At 56.0% G+C, this 21,749-nt stretch overlaps 1 protein-coding gene across 3 annotated transcripts; it reads right to left on the minus strand.

The window, feature by feature from the left end:
- Positions 1 to 469: 469 nt before the first annotated feature.
- On the minus strand, positions 470 to 21,255 carry INAVA (innate immunity activator). 3 transcript variants are annotated; one of them, XM_053209198.1, is made up of 11 exons: positions 17,760 to 17,982; positions 14,653 to 14,801; positions 13,784 to 13,908; positions 13,156 to 13,272; positions 12,201 to 12,423; positions 7,692 to 7,745; positions 6,648 to 6,858; positions 6,250 to 6,423; positions 3,728 to 4,385; positions 2,659 to 2,723; positions 470 to 2,409 (listed from the first exon to the last, which is right to left on the minus strand). In XM_053209198.1, exons 2-11 carry the CDS (start codon positions 14,705 to 14,707, stop codon positions 2,406 to 2,408), a joined length of 1,686 nt encoding a protein of 561 aa, XP_053065173.1. In that variant the 5' UTR covers positions 14,708 to 14,801; positions 17,760 to 17,982; the 3' UTR covers positions 470 to 2,405. The 3 variants fall into 3 exon arrangements, with proteins under 3 accessions (XP_053065173.1, XP_026930441.2, XP_026930442.2); XM_027074640.2 differs by lacking the exons at positions 2,659 to 2,723; positions 17,760 to 17,982 and adding an exon at positions 21,080 to 21,255; XM_027074641.2 differs by lacking the exon at positions 2,659 to 2,723 and having other exon boundaries at positions 17,760 to 17,981.
- Positions 21,256 to 21,749: the final 494 nt, after the last annotated feature.

Genomic DNA, 21,749 nt, shown 5'->3' on the forward strand with positions numbered 1-21,749 from the left:
GAGACCTTGTGGAAAGCGCCTCCCCCCACCACGCCAAGGAAACTCCTGCGTTGTAGAGCTTTGGAGAAGCTCCTATTTCTCATGGAAACCTCCACTCTGGGCAGGCCAGAGCTCCTAGAACCGCTTCAAGGAACAGGAGACTCAGCCCCACTCATCGCCATCCACTGCCTAGCCTGGCCTGGGGGAAGCCTTCAGACTTCCTGGAGCGGAAGTCCCTGCCGTTGAGAAAGTGGCTCCCAGAGCCCATCTCCTCTGGCCCTGGGGACCTAAGGAGCTCTGGCAGGAACTGTTCCTCATTCCATCCTGCCAGGGAGCAGAGAACCTCTACCACCCCGGCCATCCCCCTGCTTCCCAGGGACCAGGCCAGATCCGCTGGAGACCAGGCGACTCTGCCTCCCTGGGCAGGCATCTTGAGGGCTGGGCAAAACCTCTGCTCAGAAAACTTGGCACAAAAGAACGCTTCATCAGCTCAGGCCAATCACAAAGAACAGACTTTATTGACATATTTGGCACTAAAACCCACACAGTTCCAGCCCCGCAGCCAAGTATGCAGCCACTTCGCAACTGCGCTAGGCATTACACAGGACCAATAAGTTAACATAAAGGACCCTCATGTGGGGGGGGGGGGGGGGCGGTGCTGGGCTGTCTCCTGGCTCAGCCTAGGAGCTCTGGGCTCCCAGGAGGACACGGGGAGGGGAGATAGCTTTACACCAGGGACAGGCGCTCAGAGATAAAATGGAAGAGAACAGCATCCGAACTAGGACATTCTAACATAATGGGGCCAGAGTCCACCCAAAAAGGAGGGAGCTGCAGGATGTGGTAAGAGGGCAGTGACAGAAATGCGGGTGCTTCCCCTCAGGCTCTCCTCTCCTCCCCCAGATTCCTGACAGGCCACCTAAGTTCCTCCCTCGGCACCCTTGTGCAGTTGGCTACACTGCCTTCTGTCCAGTGGGGAGAACTGTGTTTCTTTGGGGTCAGGATTCAAAGTGATTGGGAGTTTAAGCTGTATTTGTAGTTTCTGTCCAAGTCCAGGCCACTCAGAGGGGAAAGGGGTCTGCATGGGCAGAATCAGAACTCCGTTCTTCCTAACACCACCAAGCTTCAACTCTGTGCTTTCTCCTTGAGGCAGGAGATCTGAGTATGTGACCAGGCAGCAAAAAGGCCCTGGGACGAGAACCCAGAGACTATCGGATGGTCTTAGCACAGGAAGTGCCCAGGCCTGCTCAAGTCTTAGCAGATGGGATGATTAATGAACGCCCTTAAGAGTGAGTATTCCCATATTTGTAAAAATAAGGACTTGCCCTCTTTCAAGGAAATCCAGTCTCAAAAGCAGAAGCACAGCTGGGTGAGGGGTAAAAAGGGCAGGGACCCCTACCCCCTCCTAGGAGAACATGCCACAACAGTGGTGCCTCTCCAAAGATATCTGGAAGGTTTTCGTTTTTAGGACGATAATGAAAAGATGGCAGAGAAATGGGTGGGGTTGCAAGCTCTCACGATGCCCAGAGACAGTGGTCAAAGCGTGGGCTGCTCTCCACCAAACACCACCACGGGCCAGCCCCCAGCCCGGGCCTCCTAATGCTACAGTCCGGTGAAGCCTCAAACGTAAGGCTCAGAGGTCTGGGTAGATGTGGGAGCCCACACAGCACAGAGAGCATATGGTGAGTGACTGGGGGCCCTCCAGAGGGGGTTATGGGGTGAGGAAAATAGGGCCCAGGGAGACAATACTCCACCAGGATGTGTGGTCTTTAACCTACCACTTCGTGTGTGCATCACAGAGCACATTATAAAGGGGGAAGAAGATTCTCCCCCTGTCAGGCACCCCTACAGTACCCAGAGAGCTGGGAAATGGGGGTGGTGAGGCGCTCTAGTGTGCCTCCAGCTGCAGTGAGACAGGAGTTGTTCTCTGGGGACGTGCTCTGAGCCAGAGAATAGTCTGTGAGGAATCCCGACGTGGCCCTCTCTGCTCCACGTGTCCCCTGCCACTTGTCTTGCAGAAGGAGACAAATGCTGTCAGTCAGACAGGCAATGCCTCAAGTCCAGTAGACCAAGCTCTGGGGAATAAAGCATCATCATATTATTGGGATCTTGAGGACAAATCACAATATAAATCCTAAGGCCAGGGTTTCTGAACAAAAGACATTAAAAAAAAAAAAAAAAAAAAAAAGGCTCAGCTCCAGGTCATCGACCCGCGATGGGGTAAAGGAGCCGAAGAAGGCACTCGAGGCAGGGAGGTCTCGGCTCCAGCCCTGCTGTGGAACAGTCTTTTCCGGCAGCCAGGTTGAGGCATGCAGGGCACACGGTGACACCCGGCCTTGGTTACACCTGGCTGATGATCTCGCCATTCTCAGGCACAAAGACTTGCACAGGGGCCCCTTCGGGCGATCTCCGGGGCACATACACTGTGGTCACCTGCCGGGGTCAGGAAGAAAGGAGAGATCTGTAAGCAAACCAGGTAGAAATGTCAAACAGCAAACACAGGTACACCATCCCTTTGCCTTAAGGACACTGACTGGCAGCTACAGGGGCCCAGGCACTCAGCCCTGCCTTTCCAGGAGGTTCTATGTCCCCCAGTGATCACCCTTTATCCATTTCCACTCCACTTTCTTTGGGGTGTGCCAGGCGCCCTGCCCTCCTCCTCCCCGAATTTCCTGGGCTCACTTCTTGTCACCCTCCCTGTCTGGCAGGTTGGGATAGGCTGGGCCTGAGCTGAGGACAGGTCCAAGCTGGCAGGAAGGGAAAAGCAAAAGCACGTCAGCTGGAGGGTGCGGCCTGGGACCCAGGCCAGGCCGCTGCCAGGCCAGGATGCCAGCTGCAGCCCAGAGACCTGGTGGGTGGGGGAGGGATGTGCAGCTGGGCCTGGTAGGGATCTTGGGTCTCAAAGAAGCAGCCTGTTGGTAACTTCTGGAGGCTGCAGAGCCCTCCATGCCAGGGAGGAAGAAGACAAGACGCATGTGTGTTATCCCTACTTCCAGAATGAAGAAACTGGGTCACTGAAACCAGAGTGGGCAGCCTTACCTCATGTCTACCTTACCAATCTGGTCCTTGGCGGATAAGAATACCGCTTACTTATACTTACTCTACACTGTTCTGATCATTTTACACATAATAACTCATTTAAAGTTCATGGCCCTCTGAGATAGTTGTCCAATCATTAATATCCCTTCCAGGGAGCAGGGCTGAGATTTGAAACCCCCCCTGTAGCCTGGCTTGAGAGGCTGATAAGCCTGTGCACTTAACCATTAGCCACCCTGCTTCTCAGCCCTGCAGCCAGGAGGGCCGCCGGAGGGAAGGTGGACCCACAGGCAATCACAGGTCCTGGCTTCTGCAAACACGTGTCCAGACTCTCCCTTTGTCCTGGGCCTTCACATCAGGAAACTTGGGGGTTAATTTGGATTGGACTTCTGCTTCTGAATACAGTCTTATCTGCTTTGCGGATCATCTGTGGAGCCCGTAAGGAAAAGATTCCCGCTCTCTTCCAGGATTACCTCCACCAGTATACGTGGGTGAGCGCTCTTGAGCTAGAGGCAAAATTGGGAGGTGCGTGGGGGGAGGGGGGGTGTCACGAGCGCCTTCCAAAGCCAAGAGGAAAGGTTCTGTGGCTTGTCCTTCCCAGCTGGGGACGGTGCGGCCACCAGCCTAGTGGCATCAAACCTCTCTACTCTGGGGCCCGCTAGAATCGCAGCCCGCCCCCAGCTGGAAGGCCCCGTGACCCCGGGGCCGCCCGTACCTGTGTCCGGGGAGCCGGGGCTCGCGCGAAGCCCTCTCTCCCGGGGGGCAGGCTCCGGACGCGGAAAGCCCCCTGGCGGTCCAGCGAGTGCGGGCGGCCGCTCCGGAGGCGCGCGCGCTCGTGCCACGACTTGAGCTCCTCGGACACGGCCGCCTTGCTGAGCGCGCGGCCCGCGGGGCTGTCCTTCAGGGAGGGCGTCCGCACCAGGCGGCCGCGGGAGGCCACCAGCCGCTGCCAGCGCAGCGCGGCCGCGTCCTCCTCGTAGGCGGGGCCCAGGGCGGCGCGGCCAAGCTCCCACTCGCCGGGCGGCGGCAGGTGGCTCTCGGCCACCAGCACGTAGCGCCCGGGCGGCGGCAGCAGCTTGGGGTAGTGCGCGCCGGCCGGGACCCAGGCCCCGCGGGGACGGGGCGGCTCGGGCGGGGACAGGGGCCGCAGGAAGGAGATGTCGGGGCTGCTGCTGCCCGGCGACGTGGGGTGCGAGATGCTGGAGACGTCGGAGCCGCTGTCCTCCGAGCAGGAGTGGTAGGCGGGGTGGGGCAGCGGGGGCTTGGTCGGGGGGAAGCAGGAGTCGGGCACCGTCACCGTGTAGTGAGTGGGGCGGCGGCGGGGGAAGGCGCTGCGGCCTCGGCCCTCGGGACCCGCCCGGAAGGAATCCATCCTGAGGGGGGAAGGGGAGACGCACTGAGCCGGGGAGGCCGAATCTAGTCCTTTGGGCCTGGGGGGGGGGGGGGGGGGAGGGAGGGGATAAACAGGTGAGGCAGACGCTCTACAAACCTCCCCCGCCCCCCTCCAGGAAGCATCCAGACACCCTCCTGGCCTGGTGTGCCATTCAACGTATCCCTCCTGCTGCATTCACACTTCTGTGCTTTGTGCAAAGCGTGCCACGGCCACGTGGGCTATTTTCAGCTGCTTTAGGGACCCTGTGTTCAGCCACATGACACCCACAGAATCCGTGGTCAGGTATCTAAGCTGGACCTGTAAAGCTGTCATGTGGTAGAGACCGTGTGAAGGAAGTAGATGGCCATGCACAAGGCAAGGAGAAGCCTTAGAAGAAACCAACCCCACCCTGATCTTGAACTTCCAGCCTCCCGAACGGTGAGACCATAAATCCCTGTCATTAAGCCACCCACTCTGTGGCATGTTGTTCTGGCGGCGCCACCAAACTACCATAGGGGGACTGCACGCAGGTCGACCCTCCACAAGGGGGCAGCCCAAGACCCGCAGGGGCTGAAATCCAGCCCCTTTTCCCAGTTTGCACAAAGGCACTGTTTGTAAAATAGCCCTGGGAGTATGTAAAATATAAAATTCATGGCCTGACTTGAGAGCAGTTGTCCCAGGCTGCACCCAGTCCAGTGCTGCCTGATGAGTGAATTTAAACTGACAGAAGAGCCCAGCAGTGGTGCCCAGGGCTTTCCGTGGGGTGTAGCTAACAGTGCCTTTCATATCGCTGTCACTGAAACTATCACCAAGAATACTGATAAAGCACTTGGAAAATAACATACAACTGACTCTCATTATTTGCAGATTCTGTATTTGCAAATCCCCCCCATAGTCAAAATGCATTTGTAGCCTCAAAGTCAACACCCACAATACTTTTGCGGTCATTTGTGGACGCACACACAGAATGGTGAAGACTTTGACATGCCCAATAGGCACATTCCCAGCCGAGACCAAACAAGGCAATGCTCTGACTCCTTGTTTCGGCTTTCGTACCATAAATGAGTATTCTTGCCACAGTCTATTTAGTGTCACGCGTTTCATATTCTTGTACTTTTTCTTGGTGACTTCACTGTTTAGAATGGCCCTAAGCATAGTGCTGAAGTGCTGTCTGGTGTTCCTAAGGGCAGGAAGGCTATGTATGAAGGTGCCTTCAGTAGAATATACATAGGAGATGAGTTTTATTCGGGCATGAGTGACAGTGCCATTGGCCAGTTCAATGTTAATGGGTCAACAGCATATATTAAATAAGGTGTCTTTCAACAGAAACACACATAAAACAAGGTTATGGACTGATCGATTGACAAAAATGTTGTGACCAGAAGCTCTCGAGAGCCTCACCCTGTGCTTTCCCTAGGAGCAATGGTTCAGTATTGCTACTTTACTGTCTGCGGTGACTTTATAGGACGTCAGACTCCCACAAATAATGAGAATCGACTGCACATCAATTGAGAGAGTGAATCATCCACTGTCAGCGACCAGTAATACAACAATCTTAAACAGTTGCAAAAGTATCTACCAAGGCACATATTCTCGTGCCATAGGAGAATATAGGTTGGGGTGGGGGGGGGACTTGAATTGGGTTGTGCAGAAAATAGCTTGCTTCACAAGTGACTTGCCTCTGGTTTTGCTGATTGTGGCAAAGCCTCCATTGAGAGGTGCCCCAAGAAGGGATGGAGAAGCCACAGCACTAGCCATGTGTCGCCCAGTCCCACCTGTATCCTGGAAGCCACTACCCTCCAAATGTAAGCTCTCAATGGTGGGTCTCGCCTCCCCCTGCATCTCTGGGATGCCCTGTCTCTTACCTCAGAGACTGCGCCTGGCTCCTCCTCCCCTGCATCTCAGGGGTGGCTGGGGCACTGGTGCGGCCCTGCCGCTGGCCAGGAACGCTGCGGATGGGAACCACATGGTAGGAGGCAGGCTCCAGCAGCCATAGGCTGGAGGCACCGGGCCCGTCCTGTGGCGTGGTGGCTGGGCTGCTGCAAAAGAATTAGGGACAGGTCAGTGGCAAGAATGCCTCCATTCAGGGCCTCAAGCTGTGCAGAGGAAGGGGGCACAGTGGAAGGGGGCCCCAAAACTCACATCTCTCACCATCACACAGTTAAGGAGAGGGGCAGTCTCCCACGCCTTGCCCTGCCTGTACCCCCCTGGCCAGGCACAGCTCCCACCCACTTCCAGCCCTCCCCTTCCTCCCCGTCCTGACCTGGACTCGCTGTTGGGTTCAGAAGATTTTCTGGGCTTCTCATAGGGGTGGTCCAGGCTGGTCTCCTTCCAGGGACTGTTCTGGATGGGGGCCCGCTCCAGGCCCCCAGTCTCAGGTCCTGCTGGCTTCAGCCCCTCCAGGCTCTGGGGTGGGAGAGGCCGGGAAGGTGGAGCTGGGGACTCTGGGGGAGGTTTTGGCACTTGGGATTCCTCTGCGGGGAGTGAAAAGAAACCTGGTGAAGGCAGTAGCTAGGAAATCGGCCCAACAAGAACCTCCGTGGCCCACGCCTTGCTCTCCCTCCCACGGCTGCTTATCTGGCTGTTCCAGGCTGTGGCTCCAGGCCCAGATGCTCAAAAATGTTTTGTTCTCCTTTGGGACTTCCTCACCCATAGCTCTATTTTACACCTGCCTCCTTCAAGAAACCTCCCCAGATTGACTGCCTTTAGTTCACATCATTCCACCTTCTAACCTTTGCTCCTAGTATTATATCTGCAGCTACCTTTCCGCTTACCTAATTTTCTTGTTCATGCTGTGCCCAGGTGCACTATTTCCTTATTGACCTGGACACTCCCCTACATAGGACTGCGCTACCCTCTTGGTCCACCTTGACCCCCAGCATCCTTAAGGTTTATAAACAGGGTTCTTAATCGATGGACAGTGTTTCCTTCCCCAGTGCCATCCTCTATTCAAAGAGGGCAAGGATTGTGGCCAGATGGCTCTTAGGGTCCCAGGGCAAAGGCAGGGACCCCAGAGCCCATAGGCTCTGCTAGAATTCACCTTTTCCTTCCCTGTCAAAATGATTGAACTTCTAGAATGGCAAAGGGTCAGCACATCCCCACCCTCAAATGAACGTGTGCAAGGGCACATAGAAATTAGCATCAAGTAGGAGCAGAGACCTGGAGCCCAGCCCGGCACTCCTGCCTTCACTAGTTCAGTAAATCTCCACTCCCCATTTGAAGTCCTTAGCAGTGAAGTCTGCCAAAGCCCCACTGTCTTCTGTTATGAGCCCAATCCTGACAATAGGCCCTAAACTACCCCTCTCACCTTCCTCCAGGAGCAGCCCATCTGATAGAGAGCTGTCATCTGAGGCGCTGAGCTCTGGAAAAGTCAAAGAGGAGAGAAAGAGGTGAGGAAATCAACTCCTAGATCTGGCTTATCCGGCAGTATTGACCCCACCCCCTTCCCGATAGCATCCCGTATCAGGAAATACCAACTGTGTACTAAATACTATGTTAGATATGAATTTACTACTCGGAAGTGGAAAAACAAATCAGAAGCTAGCAGGAAACGGGAAGCCTGATTTCAATCCTAGCTCTTCTATTAGCTACACAACCTTGAATAAGCCATTTCAATGCTCTAGGCCTCAGTGTCCCTGTCTGTAAGAAAAAAAAAAAAAAAAGCCAGGGCTTTTTCTGACAGGGTTTCTCAGCAGTGGAAGGGAAAGGCGAAGTGTCATTCTGGAAGGACTTTGGGATGGAAATAATTTGCCTAATGTTTCTATAGTCTTCTGAGATCATGAATACAACTCAACTCAAAGACCCCAAATCTGAGAAGCCCTGCATTACCAGTACCAAGGGCAGTGCAAAGTGGCAGTTTGAGTTGTGGAGTTGTGGGATCAATTCACAGCGATCTGATTCTTCAATTGGTGATATGGCAAGTCACTTGCATGAAATGGGAGTGTGACATTTCTGCATGGCACAACAGCAGCTGTGACCCAGGAAATCAGAGGGAACTTACATTTGCCATTGCCCTTGAACAAACTGAAACATTTAGACCCTGAGAATACTCTACTGACCTGGATGGAATTCACAAAGTATTTTCAACTATGTTTGATAACAATGATGAGGGGAAATGAACAATAGCCAATACTTCTGTTGTACCAGTCAGTAGTTTTCTAAGTATTTTATGTATATTAATTTATGTCATCATAACCACCGTGTAAGGTAAACACTATTATCATCATGTAACAGCTAAGAAAACCAAAGCTTGCAGGAACTGAGTAACATGGCTTAGGCCAATCCACCAAAAGGTGATTGAGTCAGAATTCATACCCAGACAGTCTGACCAGAGTCTGGCTTGTCACCGCTACCTACCATTTATGGGTTCTCCTGTTAGCTAGCATCTAATGCACAAGTCATTATCTAGAAAGTTCTAAGACAGTTAAACAATTCCAGTCATCTTAAAATCCTTTGTACCACGACTGGTAAACTATGGGCCCTTGGGCCGAATACAGTTAACTCACTGTTTTTATAAATAAAGTTTTATCGAAACACAGCTACAGATTTATTTACATAAGGTCTGGCTGCTTTTGCACCACAATGGCAGAGTTGAGTAGTTGCGACAGAGACCTTATAGCCCATGAGGCCTAAAATATTTACTGAGCCTCTATAGAAGTTTGTCAACCTTTGCTCCACAACTTAAATGAATTAAAAAACTCTACCCAGAGTAGTTCTTAAACCATGTAGGGCATACTGCCCAAGGAGCTGGGCGACTCCCAAGTAGCCAGCTAGGCCATGCTGTGCTTGGCTCGTACTAGCCTTTGCTTTGGGGTTCAAGTGAGGCTACACCCTTTTACTGAATTCTGGTTCTCTGCCTCTGATCTTTTACAAAACCTCGGAGAATAAAGAGTGTTCTTTTTTACAGATCTGTCAAGTTGAAGAATTTGTGGGACTGTTACTATCATGGTCCTGTGATGCAGCTGGGGTTAGTGTCATGCGTTTTGGTTTGACTCTATGATCTGGGAAGAAAGACATCATCTCCCATCATCCCTAATCTTCATAAAAACAAGCATGTCAGAGACTCATTGGCCAAACAAATGCAATGCAAAGAGGGTGATCTGGAGACCCGCTGCTTTTGTAGAGTTAAGACATGGAGGGAGCACATCTATCTGCCAGCCAAACACAGCCGTTCCCGAGGGCCGCTCACTGTCTCAGCCACACTGCCCCAACCCAGCCCCGGATCAACCTCACCCTGCCCTCAGTCCAGCACTGGCAGCTGGACCCCCCAGGTGAGGAGGTAACTACAGAGGTCACACCCACCAACTCTGCACATTCTCAAAGGCCGCACTGTTCAACGGGTCGCCACTAGCTGCATGGGGGTTATGTTAATTAAAATGAAATAAAATTAAAAATTCAGTTCCTCGGCCAAACCAGGCACATTTCATATGCTCTAGCGGCTACTATAGACAGCACAGATATGGAACATTTCCATCACCGCAGAAATTCCAATAGATAGCATTGCTAAAGGAAGGTATTGTCAGTCCACAAACGCATTCCGAGCACCTACTAAAATTAGAGGTATGTGTCATGGGGGCGTGGGGGGATTTCTCATCAAATTCACTGTGGTGAATTAGTTTAACACCTGACTGCTCCCTGCCACCTGCAAGGTACTAGCTAATTACCCCCACTTGGCATAATTAGTAATTATCCTAAATTGAATAAGCCTTGTGTGGAGACCAAGGGGGCAGGGTGGCTTTTCCTTTCCTTTTCTTTTTTTTTTTTTTGTTTGCTTTTTTTTTCCTTTTTAATTCAAAACACCTCTCAGCTACTAACTAATTATTAATCCCTTTCTACTTCCTCCTTCTGGGGAAAGCACAGCTGGGCAGAGGAGCCAGAGAAGGAATCACTGGTCTAGAGCTGCTTCCTCCTGCGCTCCCAAGGCAGGACATTAGAACCCAGGACCTCAGGCCCACCGGCAAGACAGGGTTTGAAGGTGGAGGGTGCAGCGTCTTTTTCTCTGATCTGGAGGGTGAAAGGCGGCCGCTACCCCAGGTTTCTTCTCTACAGCTGAGTGCACCGAGGTTTCAGAACCGCCTGTCTCCCATGAAGGTTAACCAAAGCCCCAGGCACGTCCTGACCCGCTCATACCCCCAACGAGAAGCATCACTGGTCACAATGGCAGCAGCAGTGTGATATCCCCTCACACCCTCTGCCACCCCAACATCTGCAGGCTGCTGAGCAGTACGGGGCTGGAGAAGACACAGGAGGGGCTGAGGCAAACTGGGACAGGGGCACTTCTCACTCCGCCGCCGGCTCCCTACCAGCACAGCGCAGGTAAGCCCCTCAGGGACTTCCACAAGCCAAGTCAGTGGCTGCCTTTCAAGGGGGGGGCTCAAGTCCTGGGGATCCTGTCGGAGTGGAGGGAGGATGGAGAACTTCTTTTCCATCTGAGCCTGGGAGACCACGAGTATTATCTTGCAGCCAGGCCAGAGACAGTCGACCCAGAGAAGTCTGGCCATCTGAGCCTGGGTCAGGTGCACGGTCTCCTGGGTTTACTGGGTCAACTGTCACACGGAGGTGCCTCCTCCCTCATTCTCTGCTTCTGCTGGAGGTGACCTGGGAGGTGTCTGGTCACACCCTTTCTCACCTACATCAGAGACAACGTGAGGCAGCGGGGACTCTGGAGACCTGTACTAGGAGCATCCCCTTGCCCACAGCATGGGCCACAGGGCACGGGGGGTTCTAAATATGAGCGTCCCCAACCAGAAGAGGAGAGCAGCCTCTGTGAAAAGCCAACCCAAGGTGCAGGGGTAGGAGCCGGAGGGTGTGGGAGAAGTAAACAATTCCCCAAGCCCAGACCAAGGCCTTGGTCTCCAGTTCCAAGGATGGCCCCAGGCCACCCCTCCCTTCTTCACCCCAGGTCCCTCCCCTACAACTGGGCCCCATGAGAGGCCAGGGGTTGAGGCAAGCGACGGGCATGATGCCGTGAGAAGTAGAAGGTAGGGCTGCGAGTGGACTTGACAAGCTGGGTTTGCATCAGGAGAGGGCAAAGCCAACACAACTGAGGGCTCAGAACCACTTGTTGGAAGGTAACCCGGGCTGGGTGCACCGGTGTCCAATAATGGCAGGTCCTGGGCAGGGACGACTTTCTAGGTGCCCCACAGCCCCAGGTCTCTGGGCCACAGGGCTCAGGGACTAGACTAGAGGCACAGTAAGAGCAAAGAGCAGAAGTGGAGGGATTCCGCTTGACCAGGGTGGTTCTAGATGCTTAAGGGATGGTGGGGTGTGGCACTGGTGGTGCTGGATTTCAACCTAAACATCCCACGAGTAGCCCTGGGTCCCTGAGCAGCCTCGCTCAGGCCGGGGGACAGTACGTCAGCTCAGAGCCTCAGGCTCACATCAGCCTCACGCTTCCTGACCATATAAGCCAGCCCCTGGGGCCTGGAGGGCAGGAGGGTGGACCTGGCTACCGCAGCTGCATAGACCCTGGGAAGAAGCTCGAAGTCAGCCTGGGGAGCACCTTTCTGCCTAGAAGGCCTTCTTGAGGGCAGTGGGTTTTGAGGCGGACGTGGAAGGAATGGGACGCTTCCTAAGGAGATTGGGGGAGAGGGCCTCACGGGATGGAGAAGCCCTGGGCCACAGCTTGTTGGGGTTGCAGAGGGTCAGGATGGGGTAGAGGTGAACCGAGGAAGCAGGTTTCCCAGCTAAAGCCAATATGGACTATTAAACACAGTGCTGGGCACGAAGGCGAATGCAGTGGCCCCGGGGCCATGCCACCTAAGCTCACACGAGGCCCGCGTGGCCCGGGACGGGACTCTCAGGGCGACCGGCTCACCTCGGCCCAGGGGCAGGGCAGCGGCAGGAGGGGGCCCGCTGGTGCGCCGCTGCTCGCCCAGGCAGCGCTCCAGCTCCCTCAGCTTCTTCTCCTCCTGCAGCATGGCATGCTTCCGCTGCCGGCGGGCCTGCCTGCTGAGGTTCCCCTCCCGGCACAGGCGGCGGGCCGCTTCGGCGATCTGCAGCTGCAGGGCTAGCTCCTGCTCCAGGCCGCTCAGGGGGTCCTGAGGAGTGGGAGAGGCAGGGGGCTCAGTGGCCGTGGGGACCCAGGGAAGGGCCCCGACGGACCCCCAGCCCGGGAAGCAGACGGCAGCACGGGCGGCCCTGGGGCCCTGGGGCGGAAGGTGGAGCGGTGGGAGATGCCCGAGAGCAAACCTGTGGGCCCGAAAAGCCGGCACAGGGACCCACCCGCCAACCTGCCCACTGAGCCGGGCAGAGCGGTCACCAACGTGGGCCACTCTCCCTCCTGACCCCAAGGGCCGGGCAGGCGAGCCCAGGGGACACTTGCCACCTTTCGCACCATGGGGAAGGGATCCCGGGGCCCGAGCCGCCCCCTCACCACCTGCCTTCCCCCGCTGAGAAAGAGGACAGCCCTAGGGGCCAGAATAACCTGTTTAAATGGGCCATTGCCTCCCTGGGCTGGTGGTTGAGCTCTTAACTGATCTTCTGCCTACTGGCCCAGACAAACCCAGGGTCCTCTCGTGAGTCCCCAGCTCTTGCACACCTTCCCCATGGCCACTGGACTACATGTGAGTGGGTGCCCCTCATCGACACGGAGCCAAGCACCCTGACTGGGTGTGATGGCGGGGGGCGGGGGGTGGTGGAGATTGCCAAAAACCAGGAGAGGGCCCTGTGCCTCAGAAGCTGCCCCTCCAGACGGTGAGGCCTTGGCTCAGGGATCAACATTTGGTGGGGGGGGGGGGGGGGTTGAGAGACAGCCCCCTGAGGTGCCTCACCTCTCTGTGCAAGGCCCGCTCGTCCAATTTGTAAGCTGCTCCAATCCTGCGGCGGACCTTGGGGGCCTTTTCCCCTGGTTTGAGGGGATACTCGGCCGGCAAGACACCCGTCAGCTCCTGCAGTGGAAGCAACGTCAGCCAGGCCCCGCTCCAACTGCCCAGCCCTTGGCCAACCAAGCATAGCTGGTACCCCCTTTGCCTGTGCCCATCCTTCCCCAGAGGCCCCTGCCTACTCCCCACCCCATCCCGTCCCCCAGGCCTGTCTCACTGGCCTCTTCAGGGCACCCTCCGCATTCCCTCCCCTTTCCCTTCTACCTTCTGCTCACCCCCGCCAGAGATCTACTCTGGCCCTGGTTACATTCCCACAGGCACCTCTGTCAACTCCTTCCGTAGCCCCTCTGTCTTTCCCTCCCGTGTCTGGGGGCCCCACCTTGGCTATTTCCTTCGCTCAGGGCCGCTCAGGGCCCAGGTGAGGGACTCCAGGCACCACACCCCCATCTGATTTCCAGAACTCTCCCACAAACGGGGTTCCCTTCCCTCAGCCCAAACATCCCCAAATGTGGCTCTAGGGCTCCTCAGGTTAACCCCAAGTTATTGGGAGGAACCAGGGGCCGGCCGAGGCTCTCACCGCCTCCCTGAGGCAGAGTCTCTTCAGCTCCTCCAGGTGTGCCTCCAGCCGCTCTTCCAGGGCCCTCTGCTGCTTGCGCACCGCGTGGGTCAGCTCCTTCACCGGGGACACCGGGCTGTCAGGGCCTAGGGGGGCCACAGGGCACTGGCTCAGGGAAGCCGAGGTGGGTAAGCCCCTCTCAGACACTCGTTAACTATCCCAGGCCCACACGTGTACACACACACACATACACACACACACACACACACACACAGCCTCATGCCTGCCCGCTGATCACAGATCTCAGGTGCTGCGGCCGGTGTCATAACCACAAACGCCTCATCTCCTGGCTGTCCGAGGTGGCAACATGACAGCTCAAAAGGAAGGGCCGCCTCACCAGGCCATCTGCAGGGGGTGGGAGGGCTACCTGGTCAGGGCTCTGTTCTCACCCTTCCCACCCTCCACCCACACAATTCACTGCTGCCTCCTCCTCCTTCTCCTTTCTCCCTCTCCCTCTCTCTTTTTCTCTCTCTCATTCACACACATGCTTCTTTCTTCTCTTCTGTCAGGACCAGACCAGGCCAACCAAAGAGACAGGACCTTTCCATCAGCCAGATAAGATTTTTCTACTTCTTAGTAATCACTAGGGCCAGAGTTGCAGAGACCTGTTCCAGATAGGATCACACCTCCAGGCCAGACCATCCAGGAAAACTGCAGTCCCTCTCGTATTTAGCCCCCAGCAGAGGCCTCTCCCACCCCTCCTGCCCTCCCCCTACTCCAGTCTTCCAGCTCCTCAGCCTGGCCGGCCCTGGGGCCTGGGGCCTAGGGCCTGGGGCCTCAGAGAGGCAGGGCTAGGGGGCCCACATGGCGGGATTCCCCAAACCACTCACCAGACTGCAGGATGATGCCACTGTCAGTGTCGCTGACCTCATCCTTACTCTCCATGGTGGATTTCTGGGAGGAGGGGGCACAGAGTAGGGAGGGGTGACACCGTTCCCAAGCTGAGCCAGGATGTGTCAGTGGCCTGCAGTTTCCCCAGCTTTTAAGAGAACAACAACAAAAAGATAGATGTGAAACCCCTTAGTTCCAAACAGAGCCTAAGGATCAGATATCTGAGGGCACGGGGAGTGGAAGTGAGGGCCATATTTCTGGAACAGTCTGGCCTGGGGGGTTCTCAGCTCTGGGGGTGCTACCGAGAAGGCTCTGTGGGCCTCACCAGCAAAGCCGCTCTCGGGGGCTCTCTGGGCCCACCCTAGCCTCCTGCCTCCTCCTTCTGAGAGGGGCCTCTCAGCCCAAGAGAGTCAACAGCAGTGGTGGCCACAGGGACCACTGAGACTGGGGACAAGGACAAGGACAAGGAAAAGAGCAAGAAAGAGAATGAAAAGGAAAAAGATAAGAAAAAATGGGTGGGAGGACAAGGCAAGGAGGAAAGGAAAGCAGGAAGGGGAAGATGTCTTCTTGGGGCACAGCCGTCGATCGCCATGGGGCTGTCCTCAGCCCGAGAACCCAGGAGGCATGAGACCCATCCCGCTGCCCCAGTGGGTGACAACACTTCAAAACTGGCTGGGCACTGGGTACCCACCCAAGCCTGTGCTCTCGGGTCCTCAAAGCCCAGGCTGTCCTGCCCTCTGGACCAGGGTATGCATCCAAAGGCAGGTGCCAGAGAGCTGTCCCAAAGTTCTGAAATAATTCCCAAGCCACTATGTCTAGGAGACCCCTCAAGGAGGAGTCAGCTGAGATCCCCTATCCCCCACAGCCAGAGGAGACCTGGCGTGTGTGTGTGTGTGTGTGTGTGTGTGTGTGTGTCAGGGTCACGGGGAGGGGGAGGGGCTGTGTGACTAGAGTGGAAGCTGCCCGAGGACAAGAAGTCCACCCACTCCTCTATCTCCCTGGAGCACTTGGGTGGCACAGGTACAGTCTCAGCGTGTGTCGGCCCAGCTAGGGGTTCCAGTCTCCAAAACAACACCTGCTCCTCACCGAGCCCACATCCCTGGGTCAGGGTCTCAGCTGGCCGCGGCCTGGTAGCTGTTGGCTGGAGCAGGGGTAGGGAGGGGCGGGAGGAGCCCAGGCAGGCGGTCTGGAAGGAGAGCCCAGCCACCTCCTCACTGAGTCAGCCCATTGAGCAACAGTCCAAAAGTCCTCCTGAGTTTCTGTCTGGAGCTTATCCTGCCTCCCCAAGGCACAGAGCCACGGGGTGGAGGAGGTGGGCTCCACCCCTCTGCCACCAGCCAACAGCAGAGGCAAGTCAGCCCTGGGAAAGCCGAGCGCAACGCAACGCAAGGCCAGGAGAGGGAGAAGGGACTTCGCACAGCCAGGTCCCCAGTAGGACCTCTGCCTCTCGAGACTGGAAGAGCAGGACCGATGGAGCGCTTTTATAGGCCTCCATAAATGGCACAGGCCAGTGAAGTACCGTGGGCAATAGCAATAAAAAGGTAGCCTTGATAACAATATATACCTGCACTGTGAAATTGCATTTTTCCCAGAAAGTCCAGAGAATGGATGATAGGAAGAAAGAAAGAAAGAAAGAAAGAAAGAAAGAAAGAAAGAAAGAAAGAAAGAAAGAAAGAAAGAAAGAAAGAAAGAAATGTTTACGTAGGGCCTTTGTAAACATGCCAAAGAGAGAGACCAGCCCGTGTTCTAGAAACCCAGAACAGGGTAATTAGTGTGAGAGTTACCTCTGCATGGCCCATCCCTCCCAAACCGTCATGCCCCCTGGAGATGAGAGCAGGACAGAGGGGCAGGCGGCTCACCCAGCTCCCACCCGCCGCGGGCAGCCTCTGACCTTCCCCAGAAGCCAGGGCCCGGGCCCAGCCAGAACTAGGAAGCAAGGGTGTCTCAGCTAGCACGGTGAGCGTTCTGCTTTGCACAAAGGAGGAGGTAATGTGGGAGAGAAGCCATGAATTAGTCACACTTGCTAATTAATTATTAACCATGAAGGAGTTGCCTTGGCAAGTTACGATAACTCAGCCCCTGCTTTCCTCCTTGACTGGTGCGGTGTGTAGGGTTACGCGGACAGAGGGGTGGGTATGAGAGGAGAGCCCCCTTGGCACACGCCCTCTCCTCCAGTGTTCACCGCCAGGGTCAAGGGCACACGCTGCCAGGGTCTGATGCTGGGCACACTCTGGGCTAACTCACGGCTCCAAGCGAAGCAAAGAGCACAGGACCCAAAGTTGAGAGCTTCAAGTTGTAGTTCGGCTACTGCCTGTGTTGTCCTGAGAAAGTTACCTGGCCCGGCCAGCCTCCTTTCCTCGTGGACACAAAGACTAGACAGTGTCCAGGGAAGTCCCTTTCCAGCTCTCCGCTCAGAATCGGGACCTCTTGGACAATGCCGGGCTGAGCAGGAACCCCAAACAGCCATGTAGCCGTCGCCCTCATGTGCCCTGCCAAGGCAGCCCTCCTGGCCGTGGGGACCCTGCCCCGGGAGCCCAAGGGATCAGCTCAGCTCCCGCCTCCACCAGCCCCACAGGAGTCCCTTGAGCCTTAGATATTTAAGGCATTGCTTTCAGATAAAGGCAGTTCAGGGAACATGCCCAACCCCTTCCCAACGCAGGAATCTCTCCCTGCCCTCCAGACCCTCAGCTCTAAGCGGCAAGCCCCAGGGCTGGGTCCTAAGAAGCAGTCCACCTGACTGAACAATGTCCCCAGGAAAAGGCAGACAGGAAAGAAGAGGCATAGAGGAAGGAAGGGAAACACCAGTGCAGCGTCCCTCAGGCTGAGCCACTGAGGACCCTCCTCGATCACCTGTGTGCCCCCAAAACCAGGTCCTGGGCCTCTCGCTTCTTCCTGTGGAGACGGAGGCCTGGGGACTACAGCAAAACTGTAGGAAACCTACAGCAAGGGGCTCCTCATCTGGGCCCACCAGCACCCCCCTATCATCCCACGCCCCAGACACAAGGCGGAGGAGGTGGTGACGAGGGCTACTACAGGTGCTCCCCCCACTCCCGGGCCGGCCTGCCCCCCAGCCCCAAAGACCTGTTCCACCCTGCCCTGCTCTCACCTGCTTCTGGGGTTTAGTCCAGGATTCCGGGAAACACCCCCATTCCCAGGTCAGGGGGCCGAGGGGTGTCGCATGTCGCCTCAGGGTGTCCCGGGCCACAGGCCAGTCTCCCTTGTGCTCTCCTCTGACCTGGCTCCAGCTCTCTACTTGCCGCTGCCGATGGCCGCCCCTCCCTCTGGTCCCGCCTGCTGGCCTGCCTGCCTTTCCTTGTAGGCTGCCTTTCCTCCTAGGCTGCCTGCCGGGCCAGGGGAACCAGGTTACTTGTTAAGACTTGAGTCAGAGGGGAGGAGCAGGTGAGCAAGTCCTTCCCTGAACTAATCCTGCCGTGGCTGTTGCCAGCAGGCAGCTCCTGGGCCTCTACGCTTCCGGGGGTGGGGTGAGGAGGGAGAGAGGGGCTCCCCGTGGAGGAACCCCAGAAGAAGGCAACGGGGGGGTCATGTCTTCATGGCCTCAGGGGACTCCAATGCAAAAGTGGTGAATGGTTAGGGCGCACAATTGCTCTCCTAACCCTTAGTCTCCCTAGCAAGGAGAGAGGTCAAGGCATTTGAGACCCCCAGGAGCAGGGTGAAAGGCCACCGTCCATGGGGAATACCAACAAGAAGTTGACAGAATGACAAGAATAGGTCATGACTCTTTCCATACACAGTCATGGAAAGCAAGGCCTGGGTTTTGTCTCTCCCAAATCAGGTTTAAGGAAATTTCAGGAAGGCAATAACTATGGAAGTTCGTATGGGAAGGCTCTAGGGTCCCCAAGAAAGCAAGAGTGGTCTTTCTTTTCATCCTAGTCATTTCCTCCCAGTATCATCAAGGCCTATTTATTTCTTACATCCATCCCTCAACAGGGTCCACGGCGCACTAAGCTGAACCCCAGTCCTAGCCCCTACGCCACAGGAGAGCCACTGGACCCCAGGCTCTAAATCCACTCCCCAAACACGAGGGACCAGGGACCGAAACGGAACTTGTTTTCTACAGAAAACAAGCCTCCAGGTCTCCCACCCCACTGATCCTCAGACAAACCAAAACTGTTTAGAATTCAGCCCACTTTACTGGGGGAAGCAAGGGCTAAGGCTACCTGTGGCTCCACGTGGAAAACACACAGACGTGATACAGATTAAGGACTACACCCCTCAAGGCTTACATCGCACCATCTCCCTTTCTCCCACTCTGATGTTCCCACTGTGTCCCTTCACGCTGGGGTATCAGCACCTCAGCATCTCTCTGGATCGCTCCCCTCTCCCAGCCCCATCTCCAAAGGCCCTCCCCTTCCCCATGGCTGGGCAGGTAGAAGTGTGCTCCACCAAGTGTCCCCGGTAGAGCAGAGCTGTGTCACCGGACAGAGTTCCTGTCTGCCTCCTTCCCTTCACCTGCATCCCCCACAGTCCCTACACACATACCCAGCTCACCTTCACATCCTATACACACCCTCTTTCCAAACAATGCTAGCCCCAGAGTCCTCCAGGCTGACTAGTTCCTCCTCTCCCCAGGCTGAGGCTACGGGGGCCCCCCAACTGGGGGCAGACCCCTCCCGTGATGTGGAGCCAGCTTTGGGTGTCCCAAAGAGCCTGCAGCCCTCCCCTCCCCCTATTGGCTTGTCACATTCTTCCAAAGAAGACAAACAGAGAGATTGACTCTGAGTGGAACTAGTCCCCTTCTTCCACCTTGCCCATCCCCCAGCTCCAGGTGGGGGGTGTTGGAAATCTCTGGAACCAGCCCATGGCATGTTTTTAATGCACAAAAAAGAAATGAAGAGAATCAGCAGGAGAACGAATCATATTAAAATACAGTTCTAAAAACCAACACATAGTAATATATAATGCTTCTTTATTAATGTTAAACGGGATGTGGCAGTGGATGGTTTCATAGAAGCGATGAATGTAAACGATGCTTCGAGACAGAACAACTGCGATGTGACCATAAACTATCTGTGAATTCTATCAACGGCAAAGCCACAGCTACTGCCAATGGTTTCTTGCCTTTGTGATTGAAGGCAATGTTAATTTTTTGTTAAAGGTTGGTGTGAAATAAAGATATTTCTTCCCATCTAAGTTCACAAACCCTCTGGATTCTATCCACAGATGCTTTGGTGCCCGGGACCCAGTGAAGAACCCCACTATCAGGTAATCCCCCCTCTCTGAGTTCAGAGGAGAGAAATGCAGATAATCAACTCACCGCATTGATCCTCTGGAATTTTTGTAAACCCCCTGCTCCCTCAAACTCACATGCAGCATTTCCTGACCCAGCAGAACGTGAGGTCTGGAACGCAACTAGCCAACCAATTCTCCCAAGAACCCTAGATCCAATGGGTTGGATCTCACTGTCTGCCAGGCCACTCAACGCAAAATACCACAAGGGAGGTGGGTAGTACCCCCAGGAGCTGGCTGGGGTTCAGTGCCCTGCTGCCCGCTGGCCTAAGGGATCAGGGTTCTCAGAGCAGTGCCCTGCTCCAACCCCCAGAGCATCAACACCCAGAGCACAAGTTGGTGAGGACGTGGAGTGTCCTTGAATAAAGTCAGAGTACTTGGAATCTGATTGTTCAGAGGAGAAAAACTGCATCTCTTTAGGACTTTCACTTCCCAAGGTGAAGTGCTGCATCAGGAAACTTCCACACTCTGTGGCCATCCACTCCCACAGTTTCAAAAAGTCCCTTTGAGTTTCTTCTGATACACGAGATTGGAAGTTCTTGAAAGCAAGAGCCTCATCTACCATCTTCGCATTGCCTCCAGCACCCAGCAAAGAACAGTCTCAGGCACTCTAAGATCCCACTTAACGAATTCACAGATCAATGGTCAGCCGCCGCCGGAGCCAGCAGTGCAGAAAGAAGGGGAATAGCCCGGGACCCTCAAGGCGAAGGAGGGTGGAAGAGGGTCCCTTAACTGGTTTCTTTCTCCACTCTTCTCCGTCCCCACCGGGAAAGGTGTTCGCCTCCAGCAGGCGATGGTGGAGTGGGTTCTAGCCAGGAATGCGCCCTGAAATCAGACCTCCCGGCTTTCCTTAAAAAGCCCCTTTGTCCGGTCCACCCTGCTCCCCTCCCCCACCGCGCCCCTCCGCATCCAGGCGGCCCGAGACTTTGCTCCTTTTGTTTGGCTGCTTTCTGGCTTCCCGGAACCTGGCCAGGGGATCCACAGGCGTGGGGAAGGTCGAAGGAGAAGGGTTGAGGAGTCGGAAATGTGCACTTTGGGTAGGAACTTGAAATTCCCACCCCCTTTGTAAATCACTCCGTTCCTGGTAGGGCCAGCTCCGCTCAGGCCACGGACCACGGGTTCAGGAGCTGGAGCCCCCCAGTTCACCCGCGCTGCGTCCCCCTAAGTTTTCCCCCTTACCTGTCCCATGGAGCTCTGGCGCCGCCCGCCTGTCCCCGCGCCCCCCGTTCCTGCCTCGAAGCTTCAGGACCTGTTTGTCCAGGCCATCTTCTCTCTCCCCGACCCTCCTCCCGGCCTTCCCTCCCGGGAGGTATTTCATTTAACTTCGGCATTTGCAGCATCCCAAATGTTAAAGATCCCAAGACATCTGTCCCCTGGGGCATACCAAGGCCCAGAGGAAAGAGGGGAAAGACGCAAGAAGGGATTCGAGATTCCGATCCAAGAGTCGGGGCGGGACCCCATGGCGGGGTGGTAAGATGCCAGCGAGAATGGGTACCCTTTGGGGACCCCGGCCCGGGGGGGCGAGACTGCCCCCTTCTCCCGCTTTGGGACGCCGGCGTGGCGGGACACCCCCGGCACTACCAGTTTCCTCCGCCCAGGCGGGAGGAGGCTCCTCTCTCCGTCCGAGGGCCGCCTTTCATCCGCGCGCTCCGGCCTGGCCGGGGGCCGTTTCCATTCCTGGAGACCCCGGGGTGAAAGAATGAGAGGAGCCGGCAAGAGGGCGCCGCGCCCCTCCCCCGCAGGCCCCGTCCCCCCTCCCCGCGAGTTCGCTTCCCACTCGCTGGGCACCGCGGTGCTGCCGAGCCACCGCGCGCTGGCGCAGCCGCAACCGCCTCCCCCTCCTCCGGCC

This window comes from Acinonyx jubatus, chromosome E4 (genome assembly GCF_027475565.1).
Source record: "Acinonyx jubatus isolate Ajub_Pintada_27869175 chromosome E4, VMU_Ajub_asm_v1.0, whole genome shotgun sequence".
In the NCBI taxonomy this organism is placed as follows: domain Eukaryota; kingdom Metazoa; phylum Chordata; class Mammalia; order Carnivora; family Felidae; genus Acinonyx; species Acinonyx jubatus.